The sequence below is a fragment of the Hyla sarda genome, chromosome 4, assembly GCF_029499605.1.
Source record: "Hyla sarda isolate aHylSar1 chromosome 4, aHylSar1.hap1, whole genome shotgun sequence".
Lineage (NCBI taxonomy): Eukaryota > Metazoa > Chordata > Amphibia > Anura > Hylidae > Hyla > Hyla sarda.
The window spans coordinates 131725364-131749449 of NC_079192.1; the positions used below are offsets into that span (position 1 = coordinate 131725364).

Consider the following 24086-nt stretch of genomic DNA (forward strand, 5'->3'; position numbering starts at 1 on the left):
AAAAAATTTGCGATTTTTTTAGCAAAAGCAATCAAAAAGTCCAATCAATACCAAGATTGTACGGCTAATACCAGCAGATTACAGTGCAAAAAATAAGTTGCCATATACAGCTCAGTATGCGGAAAACTAAAAATGTTATCATGGTCAGAAAATGGCAATTTAAGTTAATATTTGTTTATTTTATTTTTTTATACACTGCTCTAAAAAATTAATGTAACTCCAAGTCAATCACACTTCTGTGAAATCACACTGTCCACTCAGAAAGCAACACTGATTGACAATCAATTTCACCTGCTGTTGTGCAAATGGAACAGACAACAAGTTGAAATGATAGGCAATTAGCAAGACACCCCCAATAAAGGAGTGGTTCTGCAGGTGGCGACCATAGACCACTTCTCAGTTCCTATGCTTCCTGCATGATGTTTTGGTCAATTTTGAATGCTGGCGGTGCTTTCACTCTAGTTGTAGCATGAGACTGAGTCTCCAACCCACACAAGGGGCTCAGGTAGTGCAGCTCATCCAGGATGGCACATCAATGCGAGCTGTGGCAAGAAGATTTGCTGTGTCTTTCAGCATAGTGTCCAGAGCATGGAGGCGCTACCAGGAGACAGGCCAGTACATCAGGAGATGTGGAGGAGGCCGTAGGAGGGCAACAACCCAGCAGCAGGACCGCTACCTCTACCTTTGTGCAAGGAGGAGCAGGAGGAGCACTGCCAGAGCCCTGCAAAATTACCTCCAGCAGGCCACAAATGTGCATGCGTCCATTCAAACTGTCAGAAAGAGACTCCATGAGGGTGGTGTGAGGGCCCAACGTCCACAGGTGGGGTTGTGCTTACAGCACGTGACAGAGTCTGGAGACACCGTGTAGAATGTTCTGCTGCCTGCAATATCCTCCAGCATTACCGGTTTGGTGGTGGGTCAGTAATGGGGGGGCCGCACAGCCCTCAATGTGCTTTCCAGAGGTAGCCTGACTGCCATTAGGTACAGAGATGAGATCCTCAGACCCCTTTAGAGACCATATGCTGGTGCGGTTGGCCCTGGGTTCCTCCTAATACAAGACTATGCTAGACCTCATGTGGCTGGAGTGTGTCAGCAGTTCCGGCAAGAGGAAGGCATTGATGCTATGGACTGGCCTGCCTGTTCCCCAGACCTGAACCTGATTGAGCACATCTGGGACATCATGTCTCGCTCAATCCACCAACGCCACGTTGTACCACAGACTGTCCAGGAGTTGGCGGTCACTTTAGTCCAGGTCTTGGACATCCCTCAGGAGACCATCCGCCACCTCATTAGGGGCATGCCCAGGCATTGTAGGGAGGTCATACGGGCACGTGGAGGTAACACACACTACTGAGCCTCATTATGACTTGTTTTAAGGACATTACATCAAAGTTGGATCAGCCTGTAGTGTAGTTTTCCACTTTGATTTTGAGTGTGACTCCATATCCAGACCTCCATGGGTTGATAAATTTAATTTCCATTGATAATTTGTGTGTGATTTTGTTGTCTTCACATTCAACTATGTAAAGACGAAAGTATTTCATACGATTAGTTCATTCATTAGGATCTAGGATGTGTTATTTTAGTGTTCCTTTTATTTTTTTTGAGCAGTGTAGTTTAGAATTTTACATTTGTAAAACGTGACAAACTAAACAAATTTAGTATTGCTGTAATCAGGGCTACCTGAAATATCAAAATGCCATGTAAGTCAGACCACAAGGTGAACGGCTTAAATAAAACCCCCAAATTTGTAATTTCACCTCACAAATAATTTTTTTTGTTTCGGAGTCTGTTATTGAAAAATAAAAGGTGTCATTGCAAAGGACAATTGGTCCCGCAAAAAACAAGCCTCATATGGGTCTATAGATGGGGAAAAATAGGGTGAGGAGGAAAAAACGAGAGTACAAAAACAAAATAAACTATTAAAGACACTTCTTACAGACTATTTTGGTTAAAATTATTTTGTTTACCAGGACAAGTGGATCGTCATGAGGGACAAGTAGATTTTGCTCAGTTTTAGTCCTTTGGACAAGTACTGTTTATACTCGAGTATAAGCAGAGTTTTTCAGCAGAATTTTTTTTGGCTTATACTCGAGTGAACTCTCCGCCTCTCAATCCCTTCATCAGTGGTCTTCAACCTGCGGACCTGTAGATGTTGCAAAACTACAACTCCCAACATGCGGGCATGCTGGGAGGAGCAGTTTTGAAGCCTCTGGAGATCCGCAGCTTGAAGACCACTGCAGCCTCCGTCACCATCCAGACCCCCCCCCCCCCCCCCCTTTAGTTTTCTACTCACCTCCCCTCGGTGGGAACGAAGGGTGAGCTGGTCCGGGCCATCTATGCTGCAGGGACCGTCCGGTGGGGAGGGTTAGTCGTTCCGGTCTGTCCATTTTCACAGGGAGGCCCTCTTCTCCGCTCTGGGCCCGGCCCCGGCCTAGTGACGTTGCCTTGACGATGAACTTCCCTGTGCGTCGTCGTCAAGGCAACGTCACTAGGCCGGGTTCTGGCCCGGAGAAGAGGGCCTCCCGGTGAAAATGGACAGGCCGGAACGACTAACCCTCCCCAACGGACTGTCCCTGCAGCATAGATGGCCCGGACCAGCTCACCCTTCCTTCCCACCGAGGGGAGGTGAGTAGAAAACTAACGGGGGGGGGTCTGGTTGATGACGAAGGCCGCAGTAGACTTCAACCTGCGGACCTCCAGAGGTTTCAGAACTGCAACTCCCAGCATGCCCGGACAGCCGATGGCTGTCCGGCATGCTGGGAGTTGTAATTTTGCAACATCTGGAGGTCCGCAGGTTGAAGACCACTACACAAGGGATTGACAGTCGGGATGGGGGGATGATGACAGGGTGATGGTGATGGTGATGATGACGGGGTGAAAATGACAGGGTGATGATGACGGGGTGAAAATGACAGGGTGATGATGACGGGGGTGTTAATGACGGGGGTCCGGATGATGACGGGGGGGGATGATGACATGGGGGGATGATGTATTTCCCACCCTAGGCTTATAGTAGAGTCAATAACTTTATTTATTTTTTTTTTTTTTCCCTGGGTTTTTGGGGTGAAATTAGGGGCCTCGGCTTATATTCGGGTCGGCTTATACTCGAGTATATACGATAGTTTTTTTTTTTTAAATAAAATTTCCACACCCCCTGAGATACTAGCAGAGTACACAGTGCTTCCAGGTCTTTCTACCTAAACCTTATAGAAGATAAAAAGCAACAGTGATGCTGGTGTTCACCTGATGTCCCAACCTCAACGGGGGCTGAGCTGTGATGGAGATTGTAAACTGAAAACAGAAGGGGTTGGAGGGGCGTGGCTTAAAAGCCAGACCAACTCATTTACCTGGAGATGCGGAGCTTGTGAAGTAAGGTGGGGCTGATAGAGATTATGGTTGAAGGATCTGTCATGTGGGTGTATTGGGCAAAAATTGAGTTTTTTCTGGCCTGGAGCTGAAAGTAAAAAAGGGCTGGAAACAATGTGGCTTGTGGAAGGTGTGTGGATTGCAAGCTGGAGATGCAGAGTGGAGCTCGTGGCATGAGGTACCTGAAATCCCATAGACTTGCATGGGACTTTAGACAAAAACCCTGATCTTTGCAAATGGGGGGGGGGGGGGGGGGGGGGGTTAGGCTTAATCTATCATCTATCTATCTATCTATGACATGTAGCAAGTTTCATTGAGATATCTCCAGCTGTTTGAAATTGATGCTGGAACATACACACACACACACACATATTAAGTTGTATAGATTTTCGCCATATTAAACATTTGTTACCATCTCTTTGGCGTGCAGGATGGTTGATTTTCCTGTGAAGCCTGCAGAGTCTGAAGATCGCCCATAGTACTGATCAGTAATATTTTACATAGTACTGAGGGGTACTTGGTAATCTAATTATTGCTATCAGTAGTCCCCTATGGGGACTTAAAGTGCTAAATAAATATAAAAATATAAATCAACTCCTTGTTACCACATATTTGGTATCCGTGTGCGGATAATGATTTAAATTCTTCAGTGAACGGCGTAAATTTAAAAAATACCAAACTCCAGAGTTGCTGTTTTTTGGATCATGTGTCGGAAAAAAATGATAAAAAGTTCCATCAAAACAAAAAAAGGTACCATTAAAAACTACAGATCACATTGCAAAAAACGAGCCCTCATACAGCCCTGTATATGGAAAATAAGTGTTATAAGGGTCAGAAGAGGACAATTTTTTCCATTGCACAGGCTCAAATGTTAACAATTTCTAATCTCATTTCAGAAATAGTAGAAAAGAATCCGACTTAGCCTCGTCCCAGAACCAGTTGAGAGATCTAGAAGCAAAACTGAATGCAAAGGAAGCGGAGCTCGCCACCACATTAAGTGCCAAGAGGAGCCTTGACGTTCAGAATCAGGAGCTAAAGGCCCAGGTTGCCAGTGTGAGTCTCCACCTGTAACGCGGCGTTGCCAAGAACATGCGGTATCGGTTTACTTTACTAACAATTAGAAGACTACAATATTTCAGCTGTGCCTGGCATTATTCCTGACTCGTAAACCATAGAATCGGTACAGGACAGACCCCAACCAGGGTGCCTTCAGCTGTTGCTAAACTAAAACTACAAAAGCTGGAGGCACCCTGGTGCTCTGAGCATATGTTCTGGTGTGAATCCACTACACAATCCGCACATATTGCATGCATACAGTATACCTATTGTGGAATGGGATTTTTCTCAAAGGTTTCATCAGGGCCGGACTGGGTGTGAAAACCAGCCCTGGAAAAAATTACATACCAGCCCCATAGTGTTGTCATTATACCAGCGCGTCGTCATTTTCTTGCTCATAAAAGGTAAAATCATGCATTTTAAAGCATATTAGTTTCCCCACATTAGGTGCAGTATAGTTCCCCACATTAGGTGCAGTATAGTTCCCCACATTAGGTGCAGTATAGTTCCCCATATTAGGTGCAGTATAGTTCCCCCACATTAGGTGCAGTATAGTCTATAGTAGAGCTATACTGCACTTAATGTGGGGGGAACTATACTGCACCTAATGTGGGGGGAACTATACTGCACCTAATGTGGGGGGAACTATACTGCACCTAATGTGGGGGGGCCCCCACATTAGGTGCAGTATAGTTCCCCCCCACATTAGGTGCAGTATAGTTCCCCCCACATTAGGTGCAGTATAGTTCCCCCCACATTAGGTGCAGTATAGTTCCCCCCACATTAAGTGCAGTATAGCTCTCCACATTAGGTGCAGTATAGCGCTCCACATTATGTGCAGTATAGTTCCCCCACATGAGGTGCAGTATAGTTCCCCCACATGAGGTGCAGTATAGTTCCCCCACATGAGGTGCAGTATAGTTCCCCCACATGAGGTGCAGTATAGTTCCCCCACATTAGGTGCAGTATAGCTCTCCACATTAGGTGCAGTATAGTTCCCCCACATTAGGTGCAGTATAGCTCTCCACATTAGGTGCAGTATAGTTCCCCCCCCACATTAGGTGCAGTATAGTTCCCCCCCACATTAGGTGCAGTATAGTCCCCCCCCCCCCCCCCCACATTAGGTGCAGTCACTGAGGACAAGCGGGGCTCTGTACACCGAGGACAAGCGGGGCTCTGTACACCGAGGACAAGCGGGGCTCTGTACACCGAGGACAAGCGGGGCTCTGTACACCGAGGACAAGCGGGGCTCTGTACACCGAGGACAAGCGGGGCTCTGTACACCGAGGACAAGCGGGGCTCTGTACACCGAGGACAAGCGGGGCTCTGTACACCGAGGACAAGCGGGGCTCTGTACACCGAGGACAAGCGGGGCTCTGTACACCGAGGACAAGCGGGGCTCTGTACACCGAGGACAAGCGGGGCTCTGTACACCGAGGACAAGCGGGGCTCTGTACACTGATCGGTGGCACAGTGAACTCCGACGTTGCGCTGCTGCGCTTAGACGTGAGGTCACGTCACCCCCACGGTGACATGACCTCACGTCTAAGCGCAGCAATGCGCCACGCTGGAGCTCAAAGTGCCTCTCCCAGGCAGCCGACCACCCAGGGCCGTAAGTAAGAAGCAGGGCCGGCCTGGGACAGTGCAGGGCCGGCCCTCTTTTTCTGGTAAGATATTTATCGTCGGCGCCAGGCGGCCTATGCGGGCCGTCTGTGCAGCCCGCTCAGGGCTGGTGCAAGGATTTTTGCCGCCCTAGGAAAAAGTGAATTTTGCCGCCCCTTGACCCCACCCACTGGCTCCGCCCTTTTACTCGCCCCACCTTACTACTGGGCTGACACACTGTAACAAACCCCTTCCTCATTTAATCTCCTTACTACTGGGGTGACACACTGTAACAAACCCACTCCTCATGTAATCTCCTTACTACTGGGGTTACACACTGTAACAAACCTCCTCCTCATGTAATCTCCTTACTACTGGGGGGGACACACTAACAAACCCACTCCTAATGAAATCTCCTTACTACTGGAGTGACACACTGTAACAAACCCCCTCCTCATATAATCTCCTTACTACTGGGGTGACACACTATAACAAACCCCCTCTTCATATAATCTCCTTACTACTGGAGTGACACACTGTAACAAACCTCCTCCTCATGTAATCTCCTTACACAAGTATAGCATACAGTATCACACATTATAGCTTTAGATAGAGTATCTGTGTATCTATAGGGGGACCAGTATCTGTGTATCTATAGGGGGATTAGATACACAGCTCCGCAGACAATATCACACACAGAGCTATTAGATAAGTGTTTCCCAACCAGGGTGCCTCCAGCTGTTGCAAAACTACAACTCCCAGCATGCCCGGACAGCCAAAGGCCGCAACATCTGGAGGCACCCTGGTTGGCAAAAACTAATATAGAGGTATATACCAGCAGTATACAGATCATTACCATATAATTGATTATATACAGGAACATATAGAGGTATATACCAGCTGTATACAGATCTGTATACCATATAAGTGATTATATACAGGAAAATATAGATGTATATACCAGCTGTATATACAGATCTGTATACCATATAAGTGATTATATACAGAAAAATATAGAGGTATATACCAGCTGTATACAGATCTGTATACCATATAAGTGATTATATACAGGAACATATAGAGGTATATACCAGCTGTATATAGATCTGTATACCATGTAAGTGATTACAGTTACATTTTGGGACTCACAATTACATCTCTTCTGATCAGCGTCGTCCTCTTTCCTTTTCTTCTCCATCCGGCTCAGACCGCCACGGCGTCTTCTTTCAGCCAAAACTTCATCTCTTCAGCATCTGCAGGACAAACATGTTAGACCCTGCATTTTTCCAGCGCTCTCTATTGCCGATCCCCCCCCTCCTGCCCCCCTGTGCGATTTCATTAACTCCTCCCCTCCTCTCCCTTACATGAGGAGGTTTGTTACAGTGTGTCACCCCAGTAGTAAGGTGATCACACGAGGAGGGGGTTTATTACAGTGTGTCACTCCAGTAGTAAGGAGATTACATGAGGAGGAGGTTTGTTACAGTGTGTCACCCCAGTAGTAAGGTGATTACATGAGGAGGAGGTTTGTTACTGTGTGTCACCCCAGTAGTAATGTGATTACATGGGGAGGAGGTTTGTTACAGTGTGTCACCCAAGTAGTAAGGGGATTACATGAGGAGGCAGGGGAGGTGGGGGTTTAATGAAATTAACACCCCCCCCCTCCCCCCCCTCCTCCTCCTCCCCCCCTGTACAATTTCATTAACACACTCCCCCCTCCTCTGTACGATTTAATTGACCCCCCCCCCAACCCCTCCTCACCCCTGTACGATTTAATTGACCCCCTCCTCCCCACCCCTGTATGATTTAATTAACCCCTCCACCCCACCCCTGTATGATTTAATTAACCCCTCCACCCCACCCCTGTACGATTTAATTAACCCCCCACCCCACGACGACTTAATTAACTCCCCTAATACCCCAGTCCCCCCCTCCCCAGCTGCCGTCTCACCTGCTCAGATCAGTCAGGGCAGCGAGCAGGCAGGAGGCAGCGTGTCTCCTCACCAGTGTGTCTCACAGCAGGGCGAGCGCTCCGGTGATGACGAGTGACGTCCCCCTGCGCAGCGTCGGGGGCGTCACTTGTCCTCCAGTGCTGGCCCGCCGCAGGCCAATTAGAATGGTGAGCGCGGCGGTAGGGTGATGCGGGGGGGGATGGGCGGTTTCTCAGCCCTGCTCCGCTCCTGTATTAACATGCGGGGGGGGGGGGGGGGGCAGGGCATGTTTTGAGCTGGAGCATGCTGCTTTTTGCTTGCCGCGCTCCTCAAACATGGGATGGGGATATTATATGGGCTTTGCTGGGCGGTTGCAGCTACAGGCAGAGCTGCGCCCTATAGGCCCCTACGTTAATCCGGCACCAAAGCGGCCCAGCGGCCCATCGGGATAATGCCCGGTAGGCCAGTCCGGGCCTGGGTTTCATCCTTGGACGTGTAAAGGGTAAATTATTTAGCAAAATCTGCATGAGGTTTATACCAAACTCTTGTACAAAAATACAAACAAAGTCCTCACATAGCGGTCAACACACGCATAGTTAGCTGCTTTATGCATAGAAGAATATATGTTGTGCAGTATTGAATATTTAGTGTGTATAAATATTTTGTTATGCTATAATTTGTTTTAGCAAAGGTGGCAACCTCAGCTCACAGTTCACCTCCAGCCCACTTCTATATGGTGACCGGGGCCTATTGCTATGTGGGGCTTTTTGGGGGTGAGGGCCTACTGCTATATGAGGCTGTATGGGAGGGGAAGGGCTACTGCTGTATGGGGGCCTACTGCTATGTGGGTCTGAATGGGGGCATACTGCTTTATGGTGGCTGTAGAAGGATAGATAGTGGCCTACTGCTTTGTGGGGGTTGTACAGTGATGGGTGGCCTACTGTTATATGGGGGCAGTATGGAAGGGTACGGTTATTAATAACATTAATATAAAGTTGCATACTACATATGACTAATGTGTTTCTCACTTTTCAGCTTGAATCCTCTTTACAAGACACCACAAAACAGCTTCATGATGAAATGTTATGGAGAGTTGATCTGGAAAATAAGATGCAAACCCTCAAGGAGCAATTGGATTTTGAGAAAAATGTTCACAGTCAGGTAATTCACAATAGGATTCACTAAAGCATGTAAGTTGTAACTAAAAGCTTGCCTCAAGCAGCCACAGATGAGCCCTGATGTATGGAAATGTGTGCACATTTACAGGGGTTATTCATCAGCTGATTGATATTTATTTATTTTTATTTCCATTTGTGTGTTCTATAAGTAAAAAATCCTTTACTTACCTCCAGTGCTCCTCTGGTGCCTCCGGTGTCCTGCTCCAGGCCACTGCAATGTGACTTTAGGGCCCAGGAAGTAACTGGGCCCAGTATGTCATACTTCTGCATGTAAAGCTGCGACTACTGGATATCCTCTTTCAGATAAATCTTGAATAATGATACACTGGCAGGGTTTTACTTAAATGGGCACTGTCACCATTAACTACTTTTTATTTTTTAATAGATTATATAAAGTTAGGCAACTTTACAATTTGTTTTGAAATTAAATATTTTACCTTTTTTATGGGAAAAAGTTCTGTCTACTGACAGTCGGCACACAGGAAGTGGGGGCAGGCTTAGTACTGTGCTGTATGCTCCTGGCCTGTCAATCACTGCAGAGCACAGGACAGTGTGAGAGCAGCAGCCATGTTTTCACTGACAGTAGGAAGAGCAGACTGACAGGCAGAGGCTGACAACATTGTCTGCCATCTACACACACAACCCTGTATCCTCTTTTCATTTCTGGTAAATACATGGTGGAGGTGAGGGGCGGATAGGAGCAATGTACTAAAGCTCTGTGGCCCACATTTATCATTGTAGGTGTATGTGGAGCAGTTTTTTACACCTTTTTTTTGTCTGCAAAAGTTTGGGCACCCCAGGTAAAAATTTGTATTAATGTGCATAAAGAAGCCAAGGAAAGATTGAAAAATCTCCAAAAGGCATCAAATTACAGATTAGACATTCTTATAATATGTCAACAAAAGTTAGATTTTATTTCCATCATTTACACTTTCAAAATAACAGAAAACAAAAAAATGCCGTCTGCAAAAGTTTGGGCACCCTGCAGAGTTAATGCACAGAGGATATTGACATCTGAAAACGTTTTGCTATCTTCTTATAGCCTTCTCCAGCTTTGTGAGCGTCAACTATTTTCAGTTTCAGATTTCTAGACAACTGCTTAGAAGAACCCATGGTGCTGATTGTTGGGGCAAGGTCAGTTTGGGCATTTAAAACCTTTGAGATTGACATCACCTGGTCTTCCCAGATGATGATTGAGAACAATCCATGACACTGGCAGGTCTCAGCTTTGCAAAGGGGTCAGTGCTTGCTATAAATTCTGCAGGGTGCCCAAACTTTTGCAGACGCCATTTTTTTTGTTTTCTGTTATTTTGAAAGTGTAAATGATGGAAATAAAATCTAACTTTTGTTGACATATTATAAGAATGTCTAATCTGTAATTTGATGCCTTTTGGAGGTTTTTCCATCTTTCCTTGGCTTCTTTATGCACATTAATACAAATTTTTACCTGGGGTGCCCAAACTTTTGATCCCCACTGTGTGTGTGTATGTTTATATATATATATATATATATATATATATATATATATATATATATATATATATATATATAAAATATAATATTAATCTCAATCTCAACTGGCTCCAGAAAGTTAAACAGATTTGTAAATTATCAATACAGTGGAGAGTTAGAAATTATCGGCACTCACCGGTCTTCTCTAAAATCAGCTTCTTTATTAGTATATACTCACAACATGAAATGCAGTCAGGGAGAGGGATCAGTGCAGGGGGGGTAAGTATTAGGCAACAGACTCTGTTTCGCTTGTTACACGAGCTTCATCCGGCCAGATCAGCGACCATTACCAAGTATAACTACAGTGTTTTGTTTATTTGGCTCAGTGATGACAGGTTCGCTTTAAGTGGTGTATGTAATGCCGGGATTAGTAAATATACCCTATGTTTTCATGTAACACTAACATTTCTTATGGTTTCTATTTTTTCTTCCATTTCTAGCAGGAGAACCCCTTTTGCCAAGTGCCAAGTTTATTTTGCAAAATAAATAGTACACCTTTAAAGGGTACCTCTCATCAAAAAAACGTTTGATATATTATAGATTAATGTATGCAGAATAACTTTACAATTGCATGTTATTAAAAAATATGCTTCTTTCTATTAAATTTTCCACTTTGAAGAAATGACCACTGGGGGTCTCCCTACCAGTCCTGGCAGCAAGCATTTCAGACTCATGCTGGAGTCCTAAACACTACGAGCTGCCAGTCTGCTTTGTTCACAAAGGAGAACACTCAGAGCTGCCAGCCTGCTTTGTTCACAGCCTGTTTGAGTGTTTAGGACTCCAGCATGAGTCAGAAATGCTTGTGACAGGACTGATCGGGAAAAATACAATAGAAAGAAGCATATTTTTCATTAACATGCTATTGGAAAGTTATTCAACATTCATTAATCTAAAATATATCAAAAGTTTATTTGATGAGAGGTACCCTTTAAGACGTTCTGTGTCACATGGATAAGTAACCAGTTCAAAGACTTTCTTTGAGGTACGATGAATTTGTTTCTTCCTCTCCTCCACAGGAGGTACGGGAAATGAAAAAACGCCATGATACCAGGATTGTAGAAATCGATTCTGGCCGGCGCGTAGAGTTTGAAAGCAAACTAGCTGAAGCCATGCAGGAGCTTAGAAAAGACCACGAGCAACAAATCATGGACTACAAGGAGCAGCTAGAAAAGACATTCAGTGCTAAGGTGATTCTGAGTGTAATGTTAAGGCTTTGCTGTACACGCTCATAAGAAAAGCAGTAGAGAGATAGATGCTTGGATAACAATGGATATTTTTATTAATGGTCATTAATATTTCTTTACATTTACTACAGTGATGCAAAGCGCATGTGTTGCATCGCACCTGCTTTCCGGATGTACCTAGTATGTCAGTGTTTCCCAACCAGTGTGCTTCCAGTTGTTGCAAAACTACAACTCCCAGCATGCCCGGCTGTCCGGGCATGCTGGGAGTTGTAGTTTTGCAACAGCTGGAAGCACATTGGTTGGCAAACACAGTAGTATGTACGGGCACCTGCACTGTGCTTTACAATCAAGGCGGTCACATGGGCAATGGCTCTTATGTAATGCAGATGTGGGAGGGAAGTTATAATGCATGTTGAAGAGGGAGGCGATTTCTGATCGGGAAGGATGGGAATAGCATTGCTCACGCTGCAGAACATTGCCTCCATTGCTCAGAAAGACATTTTGCATATCAGGAAATATAAAGATTATTCAGGAATTGTTTTACTAATATTTTCCAGGTAAAATACGCTTGAATCAGCAGAAGGCTGGGTTCACACCACGTTTTTGTAATACAGTTCCCGTATATGTTTTCAATGGGAAAACCGTACAGAACCGTATTGAAATGCGCACGCATTGACCCTCCATTGAAAACTGTATGCCAAACAATGCATCCGGTTGTGTCCGTTTTGCATCGTGTACGGTTTTGTCAGTTTTTTTTCCCGTACCCAAAACTGTAGTCTAGCACGTTTTTTGGTCCGGGTGAAAAACTGTATTAAACCGTATACGTTTTTTTTAAACATGGGAGTCAATGGGAACCGTACAGTACTGTATGTGCGTACGGTTCCAATCCGGTTTTCACCATACGGTTTTTGACTGAGTTTTTTTCTTGGAATTTCAATCAAACAAGTGTAAATTTATTCAAAATGGAGTGAAAAGTTAAAAACCTGTATGTTTTTTTTCTTAAAAAACGGATTCAACCGGACATCACTTTTCAATCCGTATACAGATTTTAACTGTATACGGGTTGAAATTTGTACACACATTTTGATACAGTTTAGTCCAGTTTTAAGGAATCCGTTTTTCATAAAAAACCTGATACGGGAACTGTATTGCAAAAATGTGGAGTGAATGCACCCTAACCCACACTATTAACCTATATAGGTAGTTCAGTGCAGGTGTTGCTGCTTAAGGGACTATTCACACGTACAGTATTCTGTGCAGATTTGATGTGCAGGATTTCAAGCTGTGTTCAGTCATTCAGTTTACATTGAAATCTGCAGCAGAAAATCCTGTGCATCAAATCTGCACAGAATACTGTGTGTGAATAGACCATAAGGGTACGTTTACACGGGCGGATTACCTGCGGAAAGTCCACAGTGGATTTTGCTTCCATTGACTTCAATGGGTCAGCAGAAAATCCGCAGTAGAGGCAGTTTTGCTGATTTTCCTTCGGACCCATTGAAGTAAATGATAGCAAATATGCTCTGGAAATTCTGAAGGTAATCCGCCCGTGTGGACGTACCCTTAAGGGTATTGGCAAAAGGTTGGCTGTACTGTCAATGTGTAATATCACAGGTTTAGCCAAGTGGCTTGGTAGCCACATATGGCTCTTGGGGCCTCTGTGTTGCTCACCAGTGATTGGAAGAGTGTCACTGCATTAGTAGAACTTGATACTAGAGTGAAAACCAAACACTACTTTCTATTTTTCATGATTCTTCACTTCTGCCGTTCAGTGTAGTTTAAAGGTGTACTGGTCGCTTAGTCATCTTATCCCCTATCCAAAGGATAGGGGATGAGATGCCTGATCGCAGTGGTCCCGCCGCTAGGGACCCCTGGGATCTTGCTCACCACACCCAGTTAATATCAGTCCACGGAGCATGTTCATTCCGGGTCTGAATACTGTCGATCACGGGGCCGGAGCGTTGTGACGCCAAGGCTCCGCCCCGTGTGACGTCACGCTTCGCCCCCTCAATGCAAGCCTATGGGAGGGGTCGTGACAGCTGTCACGCCCCCTCCCATAGGCTTGCATTGAGGGGGCGAAGCGTGACGTCACACGGGGCGGAGCCTTGGCATCACAACGCTCCGGCCCCGTGATCGACAGTATTCAGACCCGGAGCAAACATGCTCCGGGGACTAACTTTAAACTGGGTGCGGCGTGCAAGATCACGGGGGTCCCCAGCGGCGGGACCCCCGTGATCAGGCATCTTATTCCCTATCCTTTGGATAGGGGATAAGATTTCTAAGAATCGGAGTACCCCTTTAATCTGTCTTCCTTTAAACTGGCATAGCTTTGAAGCAGTATACTAGCTCCTGTTTCATACAAGGCAGGAATGTTGCACTTAAACATTTTTTTGTTTTTGTTTACTAGCTAATGAGGTATTCACATCTCGTGGTTTACCTGCTCTTAGGCTCTGAACTTGGTTCTACTGCTCGGATTATGGGTGGACACATTCTGTTGATTGACATATCAGGCTCTGGAAACATCATCATACCATGTCCCATGCCTTTGAGCAAGTGCATCCCTGATAACTGTGCAGCAGCTAGAAGCATTGAAAAGCTCACACGCTGCTGAAGAGCACAGTCAGCTCGGGAGCACAATGTTCACTTTAGTAGTGTAAATGCTTCAGAACACACCCAGCTGCTTAGCAGTTATCAGGGATGTGCTAAAAGGCAATACATCTGCTGAGGTCATGCACAATCCTGATAACTGGAAGCTAGAAGTGTTCTGCAGCTCTGAGATGGCTGCAGGGCTATTATGCATATTCTGTAGCCATCCCATAGAAGTCAATAGGCCTGCAGAGAGGTGGCTGCACCGGGAATTACCATGAATGCTCTATTATGCGTTCTCCTGAGATCCCAGCCATCCTTTATAGAAGATACAGGTGTAGGGTTGCACAAGCACAGTCATTGCTGCTAGATTTCAGTGGCTGTAACCATAGATGAGCAATAAACAATAATGGGGAGCCAGGAGGATTACAGCAAATATGGCACACTTTTGAAGATCAAATATATTAAGTTTTATGCTGCACTTGCTGTCATTCTAATCTGGGGTAATGACGCGTGAATACCTCTTTAAGAAAATCCATCTTCATTACAGATCCCTATCTATTTAGGCTTTTTTCACACTGCATTGCCGCTGCCCATTTTCTGTATGCACCATAGACATCCCACATTACCCTCTAGAGGCTGAAATATTTAACTTTTGGCCTGTTTGGCTAGTTTACATCAGGGTTTCTTTATATGCTCTATGGTATAGTGCAGGCTACTTAGCTTTAACAGCCTAGAACTGCTGCATGCTGGGAGTTGTAGTTTTGCAACAGTTGGGAGGCACCCTGGTTGGGAAACACTGACTTTTAGAGGGTCTGCAGTAGGGGTGTGAATCGCCAAGAATTTGGCGATTCGATTCGAATCGCGATACCAGTGTGGCGATTCGATATATCCCGATATATCGCGATACCGTCTAGGTGACGATACATCGCCATATATCCCGATTCTGTCTAAAAAAAACAATGTCTTTTACACTTTTATTAAAACTTTATTTTTATTTTTATTTTTTTTTGTACACTTTATTAGTCTTTTAGGAATCATTAGATTCCTCAGACAGATGAATAGAGTTCTATTGAACTCCATTTATCTGCGATCCATTGATAGAGCCTGGTCCAGCCAGGCTCTATCAATGACAGAGCCACGGAGAGCATACACATCTCCCTTTAGACGCCGCTGTCAGCTTTGACAGCGGCGATCTAAAGGGTTAATAGCCAGCCGAGGCGATCGCCGCATGCTGGCTATTAGCGGCGGATGCTGGCTATTAGCGGCCAGGGGCTGCAGAGTATGGAGCGGGCACGAGTCGGGAGCCCGCTCCATACACACTGCAGAGCACCGCATGCTGGATATTAGCGGCGGTGATGCATCAGCGGCCCCCGGATACTGAAATCAGCCGGGGGCCGCAGAGTATGGAGCGGGCACGAGTCGGAGCACGCTCCATACATCCAGAGCGCCGCCGCCGTGTCCGATCCGGCTGACAAAATGTGGAACTTGTATCTCCTGATGCCCGGGACATGCTTTCTGTGCATCAGGAGATACAAATTCCACATCACTAAAAGAATCGATTCAAAAATATTTTGAATCGATTCAGTATCGGCAAGTGAAAAATCGCGATAATCGCGGGAATCGATTTTTTTTCTTACATCCCTAGTCTGCAGTATTATATTGCCCCATAAATTAAATCCCAGTATACCAAAGTACTGGGATGGTGCTCTTAACCTCTTAAGGACGCAGGGCGTATGGATACGCCCTGCATTCCGAGTCCTTAACGACGCAGGGCGTATCCATACGCCCGTGGGAATTCCGGTCCCCACCGCTAGCCAGTTGGGGACCGGAGCCGGATGCCTGCTGAAATCGTTCAGCAGGCATCCCGGCATATCGCCCAGGGGGGTCATTATGTCCCCCCATGTCGGCGATCGCCGCAGATCGCTGGACAATGCAGTCCAGCGATCTGCGGCGATTCCGGGTCAATCGGGTCTCCAGTGACCCGGTGACCCGGAATTACTGGCTGTTCGGGGCCGTCTCTGACGGCCCCGAACAGCCAGTGCCTGCAGGGGTGAGGTGGCACTGGTGCCACCTCACGACCGCCCTGATTCGTCGGCCGGATTACCGGCCGACCAATCAGGGCGCCTGCTGTGGGTGTCACTCCCGCACCCGCTCCGCCCCTCTTCTGGAGGACGTGAGCGGGTGCGGGACGTGCACCCCGGGTGCTGGGGACCCCGATCCCCGGCGTCCATGTTGGGATCGTGGCCCCAGGAGCGACGGCGGCGGCGGCGAGGGACAGCCTGCATGGAGCAGCAGCAGGAGGTGAGTTACAGCCTCCTGCTGTTGCTTAGCAACAGCTCCCAGCATGCAAAAAGGGCATGCTGGGAGCTGTAGTTATGCAACAGCAGGAGGCAGACCACCACAACTCCCAGCATTCCCTTATGGGCATGCTGGGACTTATGGTTTTGCAACAGCTGGAGGCACATTTTTTCTATGGAAAAGTGTACCTTCAGCTGTTGTATAACTACAACTCCCAGCTTGCACAAACAGCTAAAGTGCATGCTGGGAGTTGTAGTGGTGCATCTGCTGGTTGCATAACTACAACTCCTAGCATGCCCGTTGGCTGTCGGTGACTGCTGAGAGTTGTAGTTTTGCAACAGCTGAAGGCACACTGGTTGTGAAACTTAGTTTTTTTTAATTTTTTTTACCTAACTCAGTGTTTCATAACCGGTGTGCCTCCAGCTGTTGTAAACTACAACTCCCAGCAGTCACCTTACACCATGCACCGTACATGCTGGGAGTTGCAGTTTTGCAACAGCTGGAGGCACACTGGTTTTGAAACACTGAGTAAGGTCACAAACTCCGTGATACATGACCAGTGTGCCTACAGCTATTGCAAAACTAAAACTCTCAGCATGTACAGTCTGTCAGCGCATGCTGGGAGTTGTAGTTTTGCAACAGCTGGATGTCCCCCCCCCAATGTGAATGTACAGGGTACACTCACATGGGCGGAGGCTTACAGTAAGTATCTGGCTGCAAGTTTGAGCTGCAGCAAATTTTCTGCAACAGCTCAAACTGCCAGCGAGAAACTACTGTGAACCCCCGCCCGTGCGACTGTACCCTAAAAACACTACACTACACTACCACAAAAAATAAAATAAAAAGTAAAAAAAACACTACATATACACATACCCCTACACAGCCCCCCTCCCCTCCCCAATAAAAATGAAAAACATCTGGTACGCCACGGTTTCCAAAACGGAGCCTCCAGCTGTTGCAAAACAACAACTCCCAGTATTGTCGGACAGCCGTTGACTGTCCAGGCATGCTGGGAGTTTTGCAACAGCTGGAGGCACCCTGTTTGGGAATCACTGGCATAGAATACCCCTATGTCCACCCCTATGCAATCCCTAATTTAGGCCTCAAATGCGCATGGCGCTCTCACTTTGGAGCCCTGTCGTATTTCAAGGCAACAGTTAAGGGTCACATATGGGGTATCGCAGTACTCGGGAGAAATTGGGCTTCAAATTTTGGGGGGTATTTTCTGCTTTTACCCTTTTTAAAAATGTAAAGTTTTTGGGAAAAGAAGCATTTTAGGTAAAAAAATTTTTATTTTTTTTACATATGCAATAGTCGTGAAACGCCTGTGGGGTTTTAAGGTTCACTTAACCCCTTGTTACATTCCCCGAGGGCTCTAGTTTCCAAAATGGTATGCCATGTGGTTTTTTTTTTGCGGTCCTGGCACCATAGGGGCTTCCTAAATGCGGCATGCCCCCAGAGCAAAATTTGCTTTCAAAAAGCCAAATGTGACTCCTTCTCTTCTGAGACCTGTAGTGCGCCAACAGAGCACTTTTCACCCCCATATGGGGTGTTTTCTGAATCGGGAGAAATTGGGCTTCAAATTTTGGGGGGTATTTTCTGCTTTAACCCTTTGTATAAATGTCAATTTTTTGGGAAACCAAGCATTTTAGGTACATTTTTTTTTTTTTTTTACATATGCAAAAGTCGTGAAACACCTGTAGGGTATTAAGGTTCACTTTACCCCTTGTTACGTTCCCCCAGGGGTCAAGTTTCCAAAATGGTATGCCATGTGTTTTTTTTTTTTTGCTGTCCTGGCACCATAGGGGCTTCCTAAATACGGCATGCCCCCAGAGCAAAATTTCCTTCAAAAAAGTCAAATGTGACTCCTTCTCTTCTGAGACCTGTAGTGCGCCAGCAGAGCACTTTTCACCCCCATATGGGGTGTTTTCTGAATCGGGAGAAATTGGGCTTCAAATTTTGGGGGGTATTTTCTGCTATTACCCTTTTTAAAAATGTAAAACTTTAGGGAAACCAAGCATTTTAGGTAAAAAATATATATATTTTTTTTACATATGCTAAAGTCGTGAATCACCTGTGGGGTATTAAGGTTCACATTACCCCTTGTTACGTTCCCCGAGGGGTCTAGTTTCCAAAATGGTATGCCATGTGGTTTTTTTGCTGTTCTGGCACCATAGGGGCTTCCTAAAGGTGACATGCCCCCCAAAAACCATTTGTCGCTCCTTCCCTTCTGAGCCCTCTACTGCACCCACTGAACAATTTACATAGACATATGAGGTATGTGCTTACTCGAGAGAAATTGGGTTTCAAATACAAGTAAAAATGTTCTCCTTTTTACCCCTTGCAAAAATTCAAAAATTGGGTCTACAAGAACATGCGAGTGTAAAAAATGAAGATTGTGAATTTTCTCCTTCACTTTGCTGCTATTCCTGTGAAACCTGTAAAGGGTTAAAACGCTTGATGAATGTCATTTTGAATACTTTTGGGGGTGCAGTTTTTATAATGGGGTCATTTATGGGGTATTTCTAATATGAAGACCCTTCAAATCCACTTCAAACCTGAACTGGTCCCTGAAAAAAAGCGAGTTTCAAAATTTTGTGAAAAATTGGAAAATTGCTGCTGAACTTTGAAGCCCTCTGGTGTCTTCCAAAAGTAAAAACTCATCAATTTTATGATGCAAACATAAAGTAGACGTATTGTATATGTGAATAAAAAAAAATTATTTGGAATATCCATTTTCCTTACAAGCAGAGAGCTTCAAAGTTAGAAAAATGCAAAATTTTCTAATTTTTCATCAAATTTTGGGATTTTTCACCAAGAAAGGATGCAAGTTACGAAAATTTTTTACCACTACGTTAAAGTAGAATATGTCACGAAAAAACAATCTCGGAATCAGAATGATAACTAAAAGCATTCCAGAGTTATTAATGTTTAAAGTGACAGTGGTCAGATTTGCAAAAAAATGGTCCTTAAGGTGAAAAAGGGCTCAGTCCTTAAGGGGTTAAAGGGGTACTCCGATGGAAAGCTTTATTTTTTAATTTTTTTAATCAACTGGTGCCAGAAAGTTAAACAGATTTGTAAATTACTTCTACTAAAAAAATCTAAATCCTTCCAGTACTTATTAGCTGCTGAATACTACAGAGGAAATTTTCTTTTCTTTTTGGAACACAGAGCTCTCTGCTGACATCACAAACACAATGCTCTCTGCTGACATCTCTGTCCATTTTAAGAACTGTCCAGAGCAGGAGAAAATCCCCATAGCAAACATATGCTGCTCTGGACAGTTCTTAAAATGGGCAGAGATGTCAGCAGAGAGCACTGTGGTCATGATGTCAGCAGAGAGCTCTGTGTTCCAAAAAGAAAAGAATTTCCTCTGTAGTATTCAGCAGCTAATAAGTACTGGAAAGTTTTACATTTTATAGAAGTACTGTATTTTTCGCCGTATAAGACGCACATTAAAACCATGTCCTATCGCGGCGGTCCCTGCGGCCATCAACGGTCGGGACCCGTGGCTAATACAGGACATCACCGATTGCGGTAATGCCCTGTATTAACCCTTCAGACGCGGCGATCAAAGCTGACCGCCGCATCTGAAGCAAAAGTGACACTAACCCGGCTGTTCGGGACCACCGAACAGGACACAGGGAGGGACCTTACCTGTCTCCTCGGTGTCTGCTCCGTGCCGGGAGCCCCTGCATGGCCGGCGCTCTCCTTCGTCATCATCATGTCGTCGCGCACGCTGTCCCGTCATCCAATAGGAGCGGCGTGTGTATCGACGTGATGGCAGCGACGGAGAGCAAGGATACCGGGTAGCAGAGATGTTCCGGAGCGACTGGGACACCCCAGGGACGCGGCGACAGCGATGGAGGGCGACATCCAGGGCAGCGGTGACGGGTCTGGAGCGGCGGGGACACGTGAGTATTACCTCCTATACCAGTGGTCTTCAACCTGCGGACCTCCAGATGTTGCATGCCGGGAGTTGTAGTTTTGCAACATCTGGAGGTCCGCAGGTTGAAGATCACTGTCCTATACTTAACCCCTTAAGGACCCGGGCTTCTTCTGTTTTTTCATTTTCAATCTTTCCTCCTTAACTTAAAAAAAATCATAACTCTTTAAAATTTTCACCTAAAATTCTATAAGATGGCTTATTTTTTGCATCACTAATTCCACTTTGTAATGACATTAGTCATTTTACCCAAAAATCTACGGTGAAATGGGAAAAAAAAATCAATGTGCGACAAAATTGATGAAAAAACACTGTTTTGTAAGTTTTGGGGGCTTCCGTTTTTACGCAGTACATTTTTTGGCAAAAATGATACCTTATCTTTATTCTGTAGGTCCATACGGTTAAAATGATACCCTACTTGTATAGGTTTGATTTTGTATCACTTCAGAAAAAATTTAGGAATACATGCAGAAAAATGTATACGTTTAAAATTGTCATATTCTATAACTTTTTTATTTTTCTGTGTTCAGGGCGCTATGAGGGCTAATTTTTTGCGCCATGATCTGAAGTTTTTAGCGGTACCATTTTTGTTCTGATCAGACTTTTTGATCACTTTTTATTCACTTTTTTTGTGATATAAATGTGATAAATTCGCTATTTTGGACTTTGGAATTTTTTTGCGCGTACGCCATTGAACGTGCGGTTTAAAAAGCTGTATATTTGTCAAATTCAGACGTTTCCGCACGCGGCGATACCACATATGTTTATTTTTATTTACACTGTTTTTTTTTATTCTTGGAAATGCCGGGTGATTCAAACTTTTATTAGGGGAAGGAATAATTGAAAGGGTTAATGATTTTTTTACACTTTTCTTATGCAATATTATAGCTCCTATAGGGGGGGCTATAACATTGCATGTACTGATCTTTTACACTGATTGATCCATCTCCATAGGAATGGATCAATCAGTGTTTTCGGCGATTGAATGCTCAAGCCTGGATCTCAGGCTTGAAGCATTCAGTCGGCGATCGGACAGCACAGGAGAAGGTAAGAAGACCTCCTCCTGTGCTACAGCTGTTCGGGATGCCGCGATTATACAGCGGCGATCCCGAACAGCTCCCTGAGCTAACCGGCAACTTTCACTTTAGTTTTTTAGCTGCGCGGCTCAGCTTTGAGAGCGGGTCCCGGCTTCATTATGACGCTGGGCCCGCCGCGATATGATGCGGGGTCACCGTATGACCCCACGTTATATCGCAGGACCGGAACCCAGGACGTACCCATACGTCCTGGGTCCTTAAGAGGTTAACATTGTATTTGGTTAAGAATCTTTTTTTCTAGATTTTCAGCCTCTAAAATTCGGTGCGTCTTATATGCCGGAGCGTCTTTATATGGCGAAAAATACGGTAGTTTACAAATCTGTTTAACTTTCTGGCACCAGATGATTTAAAAAAGTTTTCCACCCGAGTACCCCTTAAAGAGTCATTTTAACAGTCTAGTGAAGTTCATGTGTAACCTCCAATGGGATGTTCCAGAAAGAAAAATTGTTAACGATTCAACTGGTAGCAGAAAGTTACACAGATCTGTAAATTTACTCTTGTTTAAAGAAAGAAAGGTAAAAAAAAATAAAACACAAATACTAAAGCCTTCTACTACTTATCAATTGCTGTACAGCTTGGAGAAAGTAGTTTAGTTCATGTAGGTGCTCACTCCTGCCCCCTCTGTCTGTGTCAGGAACTGTCCAGAGTGGAAGCAAATTTAAAGGAAATGTGTCCTCAGCGTCACCTGCACTAACCTGCTCCATTTTAGTCCCTTGGACAAGTAGATTTTTTTAGTAAATTTCCACCCACCTGGATGACACATTTTTTAAAAGACCAAACCATTTTGTTCTAATGCTCTTGACAGTTCCTGACATGGACAGAGGTGGCAAGTGACATCTGTATAATTTTCTGGCACCAGTTGATTTGAAAACACAGAGGGACACTTATCATTGTTGTCTTTGGAAATGGTGTTTTCAAGCTATTTTTTATTTTTTTTGCTTCAGTTTTACTTTTGCGCAACATAGTTATCATATGATCACAGGGGCTTTGATCATTTTGGCACACGTAAGTAAAAAAAAAAGAAAAACATTAAATACTGCAGAATACCATTTTATGTTTCCTCCTCTCCTCGACTTTTGTGAGACTTTTTACAGTGCCCTCCAAAGGCAGTTTTGTAAGAAACGTTTGGAGGGGTTTGAGACTTCTTTTTATGCCTATGTTCGACTATCGCAGATCATAAATCATAAAGACTGTTTGCTGCTTTATGCGCACCCACAAAAGTAGGAAAAAGACAAAAAAAAGCTGGGAATGGAATGGGATAGATGTCTTAAGGTCTTTTTGCTACTTTTGTGGGTGCTTTATATAGATATATATATTAAAAAAAACATAGTTACTGTATTTCAAAATTCGCACCACTTATGTCCTTAGTTTGTGTGTGGTACTGCAGTTCTGTTCCACTGAAGTGAATGAACTAGAGTTGTAATGCATGCTGCACACAACCCGAGGAAAGGAGTGGCGCTGTTTTTGGAACTAAGCCACAGTTTTTCGAATTCTGGATTACCCCTTTAACTAATCACGAAGAGTTAGACTGTATAGAAATGATCGACAGATTTAAAAAAAATTTGGAAAAATTTTGTTAATATAGTAATTCACCATGTCTACATTTTATAGTTTGTTGGGGATAGAAGTTCAGTTATTCTTTGTGAAAAATGTAAAACATTTCTATCTACAGATGTATTATAAAGGATATACTGAGGCTAAAGAGCTATTAGAGCAGCAGCAAAAAGAAGATTTGGAAGTTAAAAAACAGGTAGTGAGTGAGGTCCAGAGACAGATAGAGAAGAGAGAGGATCAAGGCCAGGTACAGACCTATAGGATGAAAGCTTTATAGAAGTATATAGAGAGAAAGCTACATTGTGTTAAATCATAAACCTGCCTGCAGCTATTCCTCCCTATTCCACCATCAATAGATGAGAGGAATGAGCTTCTTGCCAGACGACTCTTGGTTGGAAGACAATCATTCACGTTAAATTATAAGCATGCCTGCAGCGATTCCTCCCTATTCCACCATAAAATAAAGAGAAGAATAAGCTTCTTGCCAGACCCCTCTTGGTTAGGAGACAATCATTCACGTTGTTTTCCATTAATCTTAATCTTTTATCTTTTTTTTGTTTGTCTTTTTTAAGACAATACCTATGGATGTTTATTCTATCAATAGGTCAATACCTTAATTAAAAAAAGACAGACTTATCACCACACACCCAAAAATAAAATAAAAAATAAGGGTCCCTCAGAGTCACAGAAAAAAAAATTCACCTTACAGCTTGCTCTCTGTTCAATCCCCAAATATTATTGTCACGTATGGGCAAGGAAGGAGTGCACACTAT

At 44.5% G+C, this 24086-nt stretch overlaps 1 protein-coding gene across 4 annotated transcripts in view; it reads left to right on the plus strand.

Annotated features, from left to right (window-relative positions):
- Positions 1–24086, plus strand: part of LOC130368461 (lamin-L(III)-like) — a 61494-nt gene that overhangs the window by 8495 nt on the left and 28913 nt on the right. For 2 of the 4 annotated variants that reach the window (XM_056572143.1, XM_056572142.1), the window contains exons 2-5: positions 4266–4422; positions 8991–9116; positions 11662–11832; positions 23432–23560. In XM_056572143.1, coding sequence (XP_056428118.1) covers positions 4266–4422; positions 8991–9116; positions 11662–11832; positions 23432–23560 — 583 coding nt within the window. The remainder of the gene's footprint in view (positions 1–4265; positions 4423–8990; positions 9117–11661; positions 11833–23431; positions 23561–24086) is intronic. The other 2 variants (XM_056572146.1, XM_056572144.1) reach the window with 1 other exon arrangement.